At 43.6% G+C, this 16,904-nt stretch overlaps 1 protein-coding gene across 10 annotated transcripts in view; it reads left to right on the plus strand.

The window, feature by feature from the left end:
• The window catches only part of FGFR2 (fibroblast growth factor receptor 2), an 81,398-nt gene that overhangs the window by 30,123 nt on the left and 34,371 nt on the right, over positions 1–16,904 (plus strand). For all 10 annotated transcript variants that reach the window (XM_066190792.1, XM_066190793.1, XM_066190794.1 and 7 more), the window contains one exon: positions 4,238–4,361. In XM_066190792.1, the coding sequence (XP_066046889.1) occupies positions 4,238–4,361 (124 nt within the window). The remainder of the gene's footprint in view (positions 1–4,237; positions 4,362–16,904) is intronic.

Raw genomic sequence — 16,904 nt, forward strand, 5'->3', positions numbered from 1 at the left:
TTCCTAGGTATGTATGTACTCTGGGAAGGAACCACAGGTGCCTGTTCCTAAAGCCAGCTGGATACGTGAAGGCTATACCTTTAATTCTAAATCATAACTTCTTATATCCCTTTAGTCCAAAGGAAAAAAAGAGGGCACACAGCTGAGGATTTCAGACTTTCCTGTTGCTCAGAAAGACATTAAATTTTAAATTATCTTGTCGGATTTACTTACCATTGTCAAATCAACCAAATCCACGTATCTTCTATATTCTGTCATTTTGAATGATCATCTTTGAAGATGGAAACTAGTTCCCAGTGAATGGGTGTTAAAGAGTGAGGCCTTCAGAACTTTTAGAACCTGTCCTCAGCTTAAGAGGAGCAGGATGAAGTCACTATGGGCTTAGGCAAAATTTCACTAGAACAGAGAGAATTGCATTTTCTTGACACCACTATTGCAATGAACTTTAAATGAAGGCGTCCTCAGGAAGGACTGAGTCTATCAGCGTTGGTCTGTGTTCAGCCAGATATCACAGCAGCTCATGGTAAATCTTGCGGTTAGCTTGTCTTGAATCTGGGTGTTCCTCTCTGCAAGACATTCTTGCTGGGGATACTCACAATACTTTAGGGTAGAATGGCTGGAATCAAACCTGGCCTTATCTGACAGAAGAGAAAATCATTCCTTGAAGCCTTTAGGGACAAAGGGAAGGGAAAGGTAAAGTTTCCCAGTAATCCTTCAGCCACCTCTTTCCTGCTAAGAGCTGAGAAATCCCTTGGTGTGTATTGTTTTTATCTAAATCAGATAGTGGCCTGTAGCACTTTGTCCCTCAGACTGGGGAATGTCTTGAGTCAATTTGCTCTCAGGCAGGCTAGCAGGAGGGTGTATGTGCTGGCCAAGATAGCTTCCAGGGTGGAATTCCTGCACTGTGACTAATTCTGCGTGGTGAATTTCAAAATTGATCCTTTTATGATCTTTCAAGATATACCCAACCTCCTTAAAATAAAGAGAACGGGATCAGTTATTGAATATCTAAATCCCTTGTACTCTGATTTTTTGAAGTGATGATAACTCTTGTTTGTACCTTTAGAGGCATTTTATATTTTCTTTGAGTTGATAATCTAAATCCTCTCTGAGACCACAAGAGCCTTTTCTTTCCTGTAACCACCCAGAAAGCAAATGTACTTCTATCAGCTGTTACTGTTTAAGCATTAACACATGGGTGTTTTCACCTATGCATTTGGATAAGCTTCATCACTGCAGTTGTCTTAAACACATTTAAATTCAGCTAGGTAAATACAGAGTAAGAAAATTTCTGATTATAGGAACAACTGCAGAAGCCTATGGCCTTTTCCAGGGGTGTTCTATACTTGTTCTCTGTGTTCTGTACTTGTTCACTGTGCTGCTGTCTGAACTGTGCTGATTTTGTGGAGAGTTGTGTTTTGGTTTCTAATCCTTCTTTCCTTTGCAATTAGTTTAAAATTGATCCGTTTTTAGCTAAGTGACAAATTTTCGTGACATCGTCTCCTCAGCGAAGACACACATTTTAAGACTGAACAGAACCGTCCACTGTTCTTTACAGAATACTCCAAAAGCAAAAATGAAAAATTCCTATGAAAAGTTCCTTGCCCTTTCCCAACTCCTGACCAATATTTCTTGGCATTTTGATTCCAGTTTGTTTCTCACCTCCAAGCTATAACTTAAGGGTGCAGTTTGTACGCATTTGACACTGATAATTCAGTTTAATAATTGAATCTTTTGGAAAGATTGTTTGGAAGAATGGTTAAAAACTTGATGGAGAGGATTTCCCCTCCAAAAAAAAAGCTGTCAGTAATTTGCTAGAAGTGTCCATAACTGATCAGGAAAAACCCTGTACTAAGGGACGTGGCATTTCACTTAAAAAGGCCACATTACCAAAGCTGGTGTTTCAGGCTGTGTGGGTGCAGGGATGTGTCAGGACTGTTGCATGTCTGAGAAGGCAATGTTGAATTTGGAAATCTTCAGTGGGAGAAGCGGCTGCTCATCCCCGGCAAAGGGGGTTTTTCCTGGACTTTGCAATTCTGCACTTGCAGCCACAAAGCACTAAGCCAACAGTCTCGTTGGATCCAGATCCCTGACATAAATCCTGTTGTCTGACAATGTGTCATAACTGCTTTGGGAATCTACAACTGTTGTTTAGCTTAAACCAAAGTGGCTTAAGCTGTTGTTTTGTTATAAAGATATTATCTATGTCCACGGAGTTGCAAGAAGGGAAATTGCACAAATACTTTTTAATATTGCCATCCAGTATAGCCACTTGTGGCTGTAAGTTAGTTATGTTTTCTAATTGAACATAAACAATTTCTTGTGTTTTCCTGTCAAATTAATTACCTGCAGCTTGTTTACAATTTTTGGTTGTTTTAGCTTTTTTTGGAGCTATGATCTGTTCTTCCTGTTTTACAGTCAGAGTGGTTAAAAACTCTTGCTCTGATTCTGAGAAGTGTGCTTTAACTTGTGATGCAGAAAGTTCAGGTCGCTTTGACCAAGTGTCCTTCAAAATAAATCACAAAGGAGTAAAATACTCAAAATATGTAGCTGTTGTATTTGTTATTTACCAACAGTTTATGACCATGGTTCTTCCTGCCCCAAACTTTGACTTTCAGATTTGCTTAGCAGAATGAGATGTTAAAATAACACTGATAAGCTCTTCCTAGTTCTATAAACTTATTCCTTAGCTCTTCACAGTGTGAAGAAAAAGCAAGATATCATTTTGATGAAATGAATATAATTGTTTGACCATCAACATGAGGGGCTGAGGAGAGAGGCCTTAAGTTTGGGCGGGAGATTTTGAGGCTGTGTCACACATTTCTCTGATATTGGCTTAGCATCTTCTCTTCTCCTGCTGCTGGAATCTTGCCCACACTTTCTTTGCTTTTCAAAGCCCACATGGCCAGTTATTAGCTAATATTATTAATCCACAACTGAGCAATAATAGACATATCCAGGTATTGAGATAATTACTAGCTGGGGGAGGTAGGAGAGCCAGGAGCTGTCTATAGAGGGAACTTCTCTTCTAAGCTTTGAACTGAAGGCATTTTTACCTCCAGCAAGTGCTCGTGGCACTGGGATGTCGCCCTGTGCAGTTTTTCCTGCTGGATAAGGACCTACGAAATAGTCAGGCACGATGCAGGATTTCATAGCTATAGTTGTAATGATGTTTTAAGAATACATAGTTACTGGAAGCATCACTGAATGGTCCATAAATTCTTCTGGTGTACAGCACTGAATTACTGCTTTCCATTTGGCTGATTAAAATGACTGTACCAGATTGTGTTTTATTCCATTTGCTGAAATATGTACTTTGCAGTTGAAGAATTGTACGTTGCAGCTACAGAGAATGTTAAGCTTTCTGAGCACTTTGTCAAAAATGTAATGCTAAAACAAGGAATTAGTCCACAGCCAGCAAAAGGTCATTTTGGGAGCCAACTTCTGATGCAGGAAATCTATGTGTGTACCGGATGGCTCTGTATCCTTCCAGTACTGGGCTGGATCCTATTTTCTGTGAGACCAATGCCAACACTCCTTTGGAGTTCAAATGGGAGCAGAATCAGTACCTTTAATAAATTCTGCCTGAGAGGGATTCTGTGAGATGAATGTATATCCTTACGTTCTGTTTCCATGAGGATTTTTTTTCAGGCATTTTTCGTGAGGCAGCATGGTTCTAGGATTCATTTCTTTCTTGTGGTACCCCAGAGCAGCAGGAGGCCTGGGGGAGGAATCCCAACATCACCCCTCAGTTTCTCTAAAGCATGAGCTGTGTAATTGAGCTTTTAGAAAGGATGGAGACCTGGATGTCAGGGGATCATGTCCATCCTGTGTTGCTGATGGGTATTTATTATCAGGTGTCTGTCTGGAGGCAGGTGGGGAATATCCTGGGGGTTTGAATTCCCTTTAGAGTGGATTGAAAGGTGAAGTCCAGTAAGACAGCTGCTGCTAATTGGTGCCATCCTGGTTAGCCTGGGAGTGTGCACTGACATCTGCAGTGCTTGGAGCAGGGGCCAGGTAAATTTATAACAGGAGGTGTGAAAGTTTTCACTGCTGTAGCCGTACTGTTCTGTTTCGAGCATAAATCATTTCAGTGTCCAGAACTGTCAAACGAGCACAGAAGAGGCTTTCAGCTGCGGATTACACAAGGCTAATTATTCAGGGAACAGTTCTTTTGGGGGGTGGAGGATAAAACTCTGCTTGAGAAGATGCCAACCTCTCTGGTTCCACCCCCCAGGTCCGTACCCAGCACTGGAGCCTCATCATGGAGAGCGTGGTGCCGTCGGACAAAGGGAACTACACGTGCATAGTGGAGAACCAGTACGGCTCCATCAACCACACCTACCACCTCGACGTGGTTGGTAAGTGAAGCTGTCATGGGCAGGACAAGGTTTTGTACTGAGGACTTTCTCTATTCAAGCCTTTAGAACTGAGCTGATACATCCCGCGTTTATTTTGGAGATGATTTCGCAGCACTCCAAAGATAAGGTTACACTGCACAGCCAATTGCTTCGTAACTTGATGTATTCATCTGTCTCACTCGTGTCTGTAGGATTAAGCTACCCCTGCCTTGGCAAAAAAGTATAATATCCCTGTGTAATATCCACCCACAAGTTTGCCATGGCGACCAAATAATAAGTGCTGATGCAATTTTAATCATTAGTATTGCAATTTAATTATTACTTGTACAATTGTACTAACACAGACTTTAATAACTGCAGTTATGAGAACTGTCAAGCAATCCTTTAGAGTCCTGTTATTATAGCTGAAGTGATTTTTTTTTTTGTAATGAAAAACTAGGTATTGGCTTTGCAACTAGAGCAGGTCTGGAGCTTCAGGAAAGGCAGTTTGCATTCACAGCAGTCTGACAGAGATCTGACTGGAGCCTGTTGGGTGGCCTCTGAGCAGTCTCCAAAACACAGATGATAAAAATTCTGAAGAAATGTTTTACCTGAGGAAAAATTCTACACAGATGCGTGAATTTTTGAGCAGTAGCAAAGCTGTGATTATGCAGGACTATTAAACACAGGCTTAATAATGTTGTCTTATTAATACCCAAATCCCGTTGACTTTAATGAGGCTTACAGATATTTATTAAGTGGTTAGCTAAATTAGAGCTTGAAATCTCAGGAACAATTTCTGTTCACCTCTAGTCTTGCTGATTAGCCTGGATGGGTGTGAGCAATTTTATTGGCTCTGAAGGCATTGGTGTCCAAAATAACCAGTGTGCCTTTTCCTATAGGAAAAAAGTGGGCTTATATGATTTAAATGGTGACAAAATGCTCATTTCCCTAGTTCTGGATTGGTTTTACATGAGGAAAAATATATCCCTTGCATTGTTTTGGATGGTCCTTAAAAGTAGAGTCTTGTTTTGTCTGAGACCGCCTAAATCTGCGGAAGCACTCAAATCCAGGAGAAAAAAGTGCCAATTTCTTGGGTGGCACAAAAAGAAAACATTCCCTGTGAAAATGCCAAGGAGAGCTAGCCTTTGTGGGGCAGAGGAGGAGAGGGATCACTTTGTGATGAGGATGCCATCAGACTAAAGCCCCACCACCAGCCCTCATGCTTTTAACTCTTCAGAGCCCGTGAACCGCCCAGCTCACCCGTACTTGAGTTTGGGCAGTCAACACTGAAAGCACTGAGGGTTTTCACAGCCTTGGCAATATTTTGTCACAGAGCGAGCTCTGGGTATGGTTGAGGTGAGCTGGGTGGCTGGCAAAGCCATTTTTTTGTTTGAACACTTGCTTAACAAAGTTTATGGAGGATGCAGCAGCAACGGCTGCCGGGGATGGATGTCAGTGGTTGTGGTCAGCTGTGCTCTGCATGCTGTGGTTCTCTGCTGGCCACCTCACCCAGGGCTCAGGCTGCTGCAGGGGCTTGCCCTGGGCTCTAGGCCTGACTTGAAACCTTTCCTTGCTGAAAGAAAGCTGGTTAAAAATCCCCCTTCTCTACCCCCTCTTCGTTTTCCTGTCCCAGCCTGGCATGTTTCGTGTTGACCATAAATTTCTTCACCCATTTTTTTTTTCCTAGCGAATATGTTCATGGATGATGCGGTCACTTGAGCAAATATTTGTCAGAAGCCCTCTCACCTCCTCTCCTGCTTTGAGGCTTTTGAATGTCTTGCATTGAGGAATATTTTGCAGGAGTTTATTTTTCCTGGCAGTAAATTATAGCGACCTGCATGAATGAATGGAATGGGAGTAAGGATTATGTCATTTATTTAAATGTCCAGTCCTTTCCTATAGAGAGGGAGGAAAGTAAATAATGAGGTTTTCAAAAGTGGTGAGAGGTTTGGGGTGCTGGGTACCCAGCTGATGGCACCCAGAGGACCCTGCTTGTGTCCTGTAAGAAATTAAACCAGAAGTCCAAAAATTACTTTTGCACATTACAACCTGCACTTTGGAGTCCTGCATACTTAGTAATCTTACCACTCTTTTTTTTTTTTTTTTTTTTTTCCATTTCATTTGATGAGTTCAAGGGTATAATTGTGAGCCTGTTTGAAAACCTGTGCATGGGAATGTGCACTTTGGTTTGAGTTTAGTGTGAATCTCTCAAAAGATTGGGGTTTTAACCTAAAGGGGGGTTGATGTTGGAGTGCTCAGCCATTCCTGTGTGGCTGGAGGCTTGCAGTAATTGTGGTGCATAAAATTGCTGAAGCAGTAAATTAAGGCTGGCCAGAAGGGGAAACTCTGACAGTTTTTCTAGCTGAGACAGTTCTACAGAGTTAACTTTATGCCCTTTTTTCTGTTTTCATATGAATTTTCAGTTCCCACAGGGTTGTGGAGAGTAATGAATGTTTGTTTAGAGGCAATTGCGTACGTAGACCGCATCTTACAAACTTCAGGTCGTAATTTTAGGTCGAGTTCTGTGTAGAAAACTGTCAGTTGAAAGCCTCTGAAATTACTTTTCCTATATGGTTTAACTGGTTCCAGAGCTGATTAAGTGTAAGTAATAGCAAATGGTATTAAACATGGTAACATATTACACTAACATGAGCATCTGACTATATGGTGTAATGTAGAGAACCCTCTGATTATGTCACAGAGTTGGGAGGTATCCCAGCAGAAGTCGTGCCAAATAGTGACACAATGCTAGTTAGGAATATGCCAATAACTTTCCAAACCTTGAACTCTTTTGACAATTAAAAAGCCTGGAGCCAGCAGGGCTGAGAAGTTTTCAGTCAGAATGTAGGTGTGAAGTATTCTCATTTTTACCTTGTAATTACTTGCAAGAACTCTTAAGAGTCAGCTCAGATGGTCTTGTTCAAATTTACAGACCTGGCAAAACCCTTGCACTGATTTTTTTTCTTTTTACAGTGGGAGTAGAAAATGCAGAAGAAAAAAAAAGCAGCAAGTCATTGGCAGCCTTTTTGTTGCACAGGATACTTGTGCACAGTGACTGTGTTAGCAGGGAATGGCTCGTTCAAGCTGGCCAGGACAAAGTTATTCTCTGAATGTTTGGGATACCCCAATCAACAGCCTTTTCCTTCCTTCTCCATTTCTTTCCAAGTGGGGATTGCCGCAGGGCTTTGCTCGGGGACTCAGATGTGTTAGGTTGCAGCCGTGGCAAATGGTGGTGATACAAAACTCCACCAGGATGCTGTGAGAGGGAGATGAGTCGATTTTAGCTTTTTATTAGAGTAGGACCTAGAGGCTTCAATTAATATTGGATACTTATTGTCCAGGGCAACATGCCAGCGCACAGTAATTGCTTACAACAGAAATACAGCAAGGCCAGGAGAGGAAAATGTCACTGTCCATTTTAGAGATGAAAACCCGAGCTGTGGAGTGATGAAATTTCTTGCCCTGGGTCACACAGGAAGCTGGTGACAGAGCCAAGAAGCAAAGCTGGTCTTTGAATCCTAATCCAGTACCTTAATTAAAAGAATGTTCTTTCCCTTGTATAGTTTAGCCCATCAGCTGGTTTTTTTACATGCAGCTGAAGTGCCTTTTCTCCTCCTTTGTATTTAACAGTAGGTAGAAACTTGGGTTTTTATGGTAAGCTTACTAATAGACTAACTCCATTCTCATTAAAGGTATATAAAGTCGTGCAATCTTAAGGGAGAAGGAATGAAAACGATGTGGTTTTCACTGGAGTTTGCATTGTAGTGAATCCGGGTTGTAGGAAGCAACGTGGGAATGCAGCCACTGAGACTTGTATATAATTAGATCACTCTTGGATGGCAATTATTGCTGGAGTACAATTTCAGCAGCAGCAGTTCTATTTGAGCATGGAGGAACTAATTGAATTTGGGTTTTAATGGCAAAAGGAAAAAAGAAAAAAAAGGTTACTCTTCGAGCAGTCCTGGGCCAGGTAGCTGTTTCTGCCCTATTTAATGTTGTCATCCGGGGAGACCAAAGATGGTTTGGTTTCAGGTGAAGTTTGCCACGTTACCTCATTTTACTGGGGTTTATAAGCAGCTGCTATAGCACAACACCTCTGCAAAGGATATCTGAGGACCCTGCTGTTTGCCATAAAAATGAACATGTTGCAAATAGGTTTTTTTTTTTTTTTTTTCAAAAGAAGCGCCTTTGCAGCCAGGTTAGCAGTACTTTGAGCAGTTCCTAATTTGCCTCATAGCCATGCCTTTGGCTCTCTTTGCTGAGGAATGAGCTCCAGGGTGGCAGAGCACCACGCAGCTGTCCCTTAACAGTAATTCATACGTTCATATAAAATCGGTGTGAGAGTAACTTCTCATCCAGAAAGCATTTTAAATGACTCTCAGTTTAAAGCTTGTGCCTCAGAAATCTCATGTATGAGTGGTTTTGCTGACGGCTGTGCAGAAAAACGCTTTTATTCTGAACTTTTGGTGGTTTTAGAGTGCTATAGGATAAATTTTATTCTTGCTTTTTTTACGGCACGCTGTTAAAAATCTTACTAAAATGGAATCGACATTTTGCTATTGGTACTTCACTGTTATGTTTCCCTTCGTTTAGACAGAAGGAAAAACTTCTGCTTTTGTTTCTAGTCAAGTTTTATTTTGGGACTTTCATGTGCTCTCACAGTCTCTAGCTGAAAACATGGCATGAGCACTTTTTTTTTTTTTTTTTAAAGACATGTTTCCATTTGGTCATTCCCGAATTCATAAAAACATACGGATTGTTGTTCGTTTTTTTTGCTGAGGCTCGTTGAAATGAAGTTCAGAATTAGTTTGACTCAAGTATAGCTCTTCCCTTAATTTCCAAAGAATTGTTTTTAGGACTCGGGTTACACGCGAAAAAGGAGCAGACACCAACTCAATAACATGCCTTGGGTGTTGCATCATTAATGTCTGGCAGGAGTTAGGGGGGCAGGTATTACAACCAAGCCTAAACTTGCATTTCTGGCAGATGTTCCTGTAGTTGTTGACTGGCTCTTTACAAGGGCAAGCTTTGGCTTGATGTCTTCACCTTGGCGCTCCAGGCTGGGACAAGATGAGGCAGGGACAGAAAAGCACGGAGGAATCCAGGCTGATGCCTGCCCTCAGGTTAGGCTGAGAGGGAAGATGCTTTTATTTAATGTGCTGATAAGCCCAGAGTGTGGACTCTACACCTGGCACCAGGCTTTTGGCAAGGTGTGTGCATCGCAGGAGGAATTACACAAATTGTTTAGTGCTGGGGGCTGTGTGGTTTGCTCCTGAAAACAAAGCCCACACTGTGATGGTTCAGCTCAGGGAAACTGAAAGCTTATGGGTTTCTCCCCCTCCTCTTCCTTAATAAGGTAAAAATACTCCAACCCCGTAGTTTTATAGCATTAAAGCTTCTGATTTCATTGGAGTAGTCTGGCTAAATTACATTTTATGGACAAATACTGGTGTCATTACTTCATCTGCTGGGTGAACAGTGAATTTGTCATGTTTGGAATGCTTCCTGCAGAGTCTGCTGGGGAGGACTGGTCTCCCTGTCCCACTTTCTGTCTTATTACAGCCCCAAGGCAGTTATTTCTCTTTTCTTTTGATGAGTGATGAACAGGATATTGTTTCAGCTCTGTTATTATCATTTTTAATCATGCCTTCTAATTTGTGCTCTATCCTACTTGTGGAAGTGCAAGTAGGAATTTGCAGGAGTTGTCTGAAGATGCAAACACAAGACTGTTGCCTTGTTAATGTGCAATTGGCATGTGTCTGAAAGCCGTATCTGTGCCTGATGAGAGGGGCTTTCTGACCTGATCCAGCCTTTTCTCACAGCTTTATTAGTGGAAAAATGGCAGTGTAATTGGCAGTTCATTGGTAAAGCTATGTTTTAAAAACACACACAAAAAAAACCCCACCCCAACCTAAAAAATATGATTGTGAGTATAGAAAAGTTGTAAATGAACTATGATACAGGTTGGATGATGACATCTTGAAGACTAACACAAGATTTACAATCCAAGAGAAAAAAAAAAATGAAGGGGTGTTACCAGGGTGAGAAAGGTAAGAGGGTGAGGAATCTGGCAGTAAAAAAGCATGGACAAATCAGTAAAACATAAAATTCTGTGTCTGTTAAAGAAAAAGGTCACAACTAGAACCTTAGTGTTGGTCTCCTCTCCCCTCTCTGCTCTGCAGACCACTGTGTGACCTGACATCCAGAGGTGCCTGCGATTTACAGCTTTTGAGGATTTTAAGCCGTTATGTCATTTTTGGAATGCTACTGTTCTCGTGGTGCAGCCTCTGCAGCTGTTGTTCCATTTAAACGTAAAAAGGCACATTAAAAATCAGAGTTTGGTGAACACATTTGGATATTGAACTGCTCTGTAAATTTAAGATGTAAAGATAAACTGAGTTTATTTTTTTCAGGTTGCTCTTTGGAAAATAGCATGAATGTGTTGAAATTTTTCACTTCTCATGGAAGTAAAACACTGATACTGTCAGAACTTTAGCAAAGGGAAGAACCCGACATGACAGCTGGAATAAAGCAATTTATCATTTTTACAAGATGCTTATAAAAGTTTAAAATTACATTACTTTTAGGGGGTTTTAAATCACTATCACATATAAGGTGATCAAAGCATCAGTTGTTTTGTGTATTCTGCATTTATAAATGAATCTCCATGCATTTGTTAGTGTTTATACCTGCAGCACTGTTTCTGCTATTCAGCTGGATCATGTGCAACGTGATTTCATTGCAGCAGTTGGTTTGCTTTGATATTTGTGCACCTAGGGTGTTTGTGAGCACACCTCTGTCTATATTTGAGTGAATATCCCAGCAAATGGGTTTTATTGCCTCAACTGCTTTTCAGTGACATTTTCTCAGAAAGCAGCTCTGGCACCTGCTGCTCATCCAGAGGCTTCTGCTGGTGCTCCTGTCTCTGCTTCCTGGGAAGCTGTCCATTTATGCAGAAAGGCAGGAAAATGGGGGTGCAGGAATGTTGTGGATTATCCCCAACAGGCAACCAAGCCCCACACGACTCTTGCTTACTCCTCACTGTGGGATGGGGGAGAGAATCAGAAGGGCAGAACTGAGGAGTCGTGGGTTGAGATCAGAGCAGTTTAATAATTCAAATATAATGGTAATAATGAAAAAGAAAATTAGGGAAAGAGAAAGAAATAAAACTCAAGAAAGGCAAGTGGTGCAAATGAAAAACTGTTGCTCACCACTGGCTGACTGGTGCTCAGCCAGTTCCTTGAGTGGCTCCTGGCCAGCTCTCCCCACAATTTATACACTGAGTATTTGGTCTGGAATATCTCTTTATCTGTCCTGGCTGTGTCCCCTCCAGCCCCTTGTGCCCCCCAGTATCTCCCCTGGCAGGGCAGCAGGAGGAGCTGGCAGGTCCTTGACTGAGTGTGAGAGCTGCTCAGCATCTTGGGAAATTTAGTTGGATTTACCCAAATTAATGGAAATATAATGGCAAATGCGTATAATCAGCGTCTTCTCATGAGCTGTCTTCTTCAGCATCTGGCCCAGCTTTCAGAGCAGTGGATTGTATGTTGCAGAAGGGGATGTGGTGCTGATGGAGGGATGTCTCCGGACTTCATCACCAGGGAAGGGAAGCCCAAAGGGCTGAGTGAGGGCTGACAAAGACTTATCATGAGGCTGAGCCAGGACTGTCCAGCACTGAAATTCTGGGTGCTGGAGCTTCTTTTCTGCCCTGAGACCTGCACAGTCAGTATGGTCAGTCAGCTGCTGCTTGGCTGTGTCTGGCAGGGAGCTGGGGAAGGGGCAATCCTGCAGTGCTTCCGATAATTCCACACCTGCATTGCTCAATAGAGCAAGTGTGCTGTGTAAGAAAAGGGGGGGAGAAGTGTAGAAATGCAAGGAGCGCTTTTAAAGCTTTACATAATCTTTTCCATTTTACTTTAAAGGCAGAGAGCTGTTTTCAGGAAAGGAAATTTGGCCGATGAGAAATATGTAGTTGGGTCACAATACCAGCAGAAATAATAACTCCCCCCCGTGTGCTTTATGGCATCACTGGGTGCGCTGGGGAGTTGAAGCCACTGCAGCTGGGAGAGGACATCATCCCTGTGGGAGGGATGCTGTTTGCCAGGCATGCAGTAAACCTTTGGCAGAGCCTACTGGAGAGCCCATTCCAGTGATGCTGGACCCAGCATTGTCTCTGGTTATTATACAGCAGCCGAGTGCTGGGAGCTGTGCACAGTTACAAAGGATGATATCTCTGGGTGTAAAAATTAATGCAGTCTCTGGGAGCAGCCAGAACAATAAAACTTTACCACTTGTCTGTGAGAAGTCACAAGCTGTTTTTCATATTCTCTTGTAGCCTTTTTCTTTTAGGGTACACTGAAAAGAATATCAATGAAAATTGTAGCCTCCCATTGTTCTGTTTCCCATAATTTTTTTCAGACTAAAATAAGGCCTCTCCACCCTTTGTTCAGACATGTATGAAGCATTTGCTTATGCATGCACTGTGAGAGGGACACTGCAAGGGAGCTCCAAGATTAGTGTTGTACAACTCTTGCTGCTACGACTTTTTCTGCTCCTTGGGGCTGATGAAACCCACGCTGTCAGCCTGACAATAGGGCTTTGCTTTTAAGGACAAACTGGTCTTAAAACCCTGTTGATAAATCCATGTTTTAAAACAAGAGCATTCATGTCTCCTGCCTTAGCCTCAGGCTTGCTGGATGTTCCTGTCTTTTTCAACCCTCAGATATAAGTGTGATTTGAAAGGACAGCTTTTAACTAGTTCCGATTCTGATTTTCTTTTTTTTGGGGTGTTGTTTTCATTGATATCAGTGGGCTTTGTATCCAGCCAAATAGGTCAGTCTTGCTTGCTGTGTTTTCCCCATCTTGCTGCCCTGTGAGGAAGAGGAGTGCAGATGCATTTCTGCTGTAAGGGTGTGCAGAGATGGATTTTAAGCTAAAATGTAGATAGGACAGAGAGCTGAAGCTCTGCTGTGGAGCTATCCAAGGAGACAGATGGGATAACATCAGTGGGAGCTTTGCCTGCTTGGGAAACAGTTCCATTACTTAAAATTAGAGGTGAAGGTGGTGAAGCCAAGGACAAAGAGTTTGAATACACCTGTTTAACTTCTGTAAAGATTTTTTAAAGACACTGCCTTTTACTTGGCTGGCCTCGGTGAGTAGAAGGGCTTGAGTGTCTCAAGGAGGTTGGATGGAATGGCAGAGGCTTTGCTGTGGGTAACAAATGGGGCTGCTTTGATATATGTGACAGGGCTTAAATCTTCAGCAATAAATTCTTTAACAGTGTTCAAGTGTTTAACTTGTGAAAGTATTCAGTGACAGCAGGGGTATGTGGAGTCTGGTTCCATGCTGCCTGCTGGTACTGCCCAAAAACCAGAGCAGAGCTGGGTGGTGGGGCCCAGTTGTTGGCAAGGATGGAGTGAGAGACACAGCAGCAAGAAGTGCCTCAAATTTGTGCAAAAGGCTTCTAAATGAAAGGACAAAGGGAGCTTAGATAATGGTGATGGAGCTTGGCCCCAGGTCTCTGTGCCAGGTTCACTGGAGCTCCAGCTGCAGCAATGCCCCTTTGAGCTTTGGCCACCAAAATGATTTCTTCAAGTAGTGTTGGGCCAGTAGGAAATGCTGCAGGTGGAGACTCCTGCTGTACTGGAACGTGGAGCAGCATGAACCATTTGTTGGCGAATACCTACTGGTTAAAAGATGCCAAAGTCTGTAAGGTGTGATACCATCAGTACTGCTAGTGCTGGGCTGATCCATAAGCTGTTCCGCAAGCCTGCCTGAGAGGCTCCTGTTCTTTTATCAAGTGTTCTTGCCAGGGATGCTCTTTATCTCTTCCTCTTTTATGACAGTGATGTTAATCCTTCCAGCCTTCAAGCATCTTGTGATTTTGCAGGGTTTAGGGAGAGAGCATCATCCCTGACTTGCTGTGGGCTCTACCTTGGCGTGTGTAAATTACCCAGGAAGTGATGACTGGAGGGGTTTGTGTGTGTGTGTCTGTTTAAACAGAACATGACAGTTCAGCAGCACTTCTGAATTGGCCATGAACACCACGCAGTGCTTCATCTTGTGCAGAGAGAAACCCAAACTGACGTGCAGCTGGTGGAGGCTGCTCAGCTCCTGGCTCAGGGATGTCTGCCACGTGACATTAATTAGGAGAGGTGTTCTGCCTACACCTGCTTGGCTCTTTCTGATCTTCTGAAAGAGCTGCCAGCACTCAACCTTCCTCCTCCATGCCAGGGAGCAAAGGGTGGAGCTAGGAGTGTTCTCCTTCCAGGGTTTCAGAGAGCGCAGGTTCCCCTGAGCAGTGGCTTTGTGCTGGGGAGAGGAAGCCAAGGTTTGGCTTGGCCCATGAGCAGAGAGCTACCTTGAGGGAGGAAATTCCTCTGGGGGCTGGCATCTCTTTTGTTGGACCCCTCCCACACCACTGCACATAGGGGTGTGGGCTGCAAGTGTAGCTCCAAACGCGGTCCTTTGTAGGAGCTCAAGACAGTTCTGGCTTTATAGAGAAACCCAAGCTGCAATTCCTCATGCTGGAGTTGCTCCTGGAACTCACCTCAGAAAGGCTCTCTAATTCAGAGAACAATGATTAATCCAGCCTCTGAGTGCCTATGAATGGATTTGCAGTTAGTGTAGGTGGGATCTTTTATGAAGGATGACGACCCTTGTGTTTCTCCTTGCAGACTGGTTCCTTTGCAGTCAGCTAGCACAGGATAGAAGCCTGAAACTCACTGGAGACTAAGGGTTTAATAATCCTATAATCTTTCTGTTAATGGTTGATATTTAACCCAAATAGATGCTGATCAGGCACTGATATCCTGTGGCTGGCCTCTTGGCTTTACTAAATGCTCCAATCCCGTGGCAGGTACCCACATCACCAAAACCAGCATCAGAGGCAGCAATAATAGTACCTACACGTACAGTCTCAACAGGGATGTCAAAAAAGGAGCACAGAGACAGAGTGGCTTGCACAGATGGAGGGAGTTGTTCCCTCAGACTGTGTCTGAAATGGTCACAAGTGCCACTTCTGAGAGGAAATCGTGTTACAGCTTTAAGGTGTTGTGGGGTGCACTGTGGGGAGCTGAAGCTTCACTTAGGAGGTTTCTGGGAGATGCTGCTCCCAGACCCCAGCAGCCTTCTGAGATCTCCTGGGTTAGGTAAATGGCCCAGTGGAAATGGTGGGAAAGTGCTGCTGGTTGGTGGAGCTGAAACACGGGGGAGGAATGTTTCAGGCCAAGCCTGCGATGGAAAGGCTGTGGTTAATTTTTTTTTAAGGCTTTCAAGTCAGTCTTGCAAGTTTACAATGTGAAGCCAAAGCCAATGCAAGAGGCTGTGATTACAGTCTGGCCTAAAATGCTGTAGGATGCTTTTGGGACCCATAATTTACAGCATAATTAGCATCTTCCAAAGCAACAGATGTTGCAGCATCTGAAGGAAGGTGGTTGGGAGTGGATAGTGTTTTCTCCAAGCAGGGTCCAGGCTGCTGCTGAATATTTCCCAAGCTTGGAGTCAGGCAAAATAAGCAACTAGAGCTGAGAGTGCTGTGCTGAGCAGGGCAAGGGAAGAAGAGGGTATGGCAGGTCTGTGCTTTCAGTCAATACAGTGACAGCTGCAACTGCTTCGTTTCTCATTTAGTGATGACCGAATGCACAGAACCTCTACCAGGGACTATTGATCCAGACCTGGTGCTCAGAGGCATCATTTCAGGGATCCCTCTGTAGCTGCTCAGTGGCAGGCATCAAGATGAGTCCTTAGAAGTCAGTAACATTTCCAAACTTTGATTAAAGGCTCTGATAAATGTGTCTAGCTAAAAATTAGGTAATTTTTCTCTCTCTCTCTCTCTCTTCCCCCCTTAATTGAGGATCCCTCCATTGTCCCCAGAACTCATGCTTGGTGCTTGGTCTTGCATTTGCTATTAAGCTTTTATTTTTGTAGCCCACTCTTGAGTCACACATTTGCAAGGAGAGGAAACAAGCACATTCAAAAGCAGAAAATAAAAGTAGTTTTCGTTTTCTCTTTTTTTTTCAATGAATCGGATGCCTTATGCAAAGCCCATTGAATTCCATGTGAGTTTTCCCCCTGATTTCAATGGGTTTTGGTTCTGGCTTTTAGCTCCTGTGAAAGGTCCTGAACTGTCTGTGCTAGGGTGACAAGGAAGCTTGGAGAGACAATTCCCAGAGCTCTTCTCAGCCCCTGGCACAGCCAGGTTGCTAAGGAGACTTGGCCTGGCCGGAGTCCTGGAGCTCCCCCCTTCCGGGGTTATTGTCTGCTCCCCCTGCCAAGGCTCTCTGGTGGCAGCAGTGCCACTCTCTCAGCCACAATCCCTCTCCACTGGCCTCTGGCAGCAGCAATTCCTGCCCCACGTCTCCCTTGTGCTGCTTGGCGGGCAGCCTCCCTTCCCTTGGCTGTTCCATCCTGCTCTGGGGCTGGAGGGATGGGGTGGTGTCTTCTGGGGTCTCCCTTGGCTGTGGGAATTGGGGTTTGGCCCCTGTCACCCACCTCCACACCCCAGCATCTTCACCTTGTAGGGTTGCATCACTTTCCTCTTTCTCTCCTCTCTCCTTTCCCTTG

Source organism: Chamaea fasciata, unplaced genomic scaffold (assembly GCF_029207755.1).
Source record: "Chamaea fasciata isolate MVZ Bird 193981 ecotype frontalis unplaced genomic scaffold, bChaFas1.0.hap1 SCAF_9, whole genome shotgun sequence".
In the NCBI taxonomy this organism is placed as follows: domain Eukaryota; kingdom Metazoa; phylum Chordata; class Aves; order Passeriformes; family Sylviidae; genus Chamaea; species Chamaea fasciata.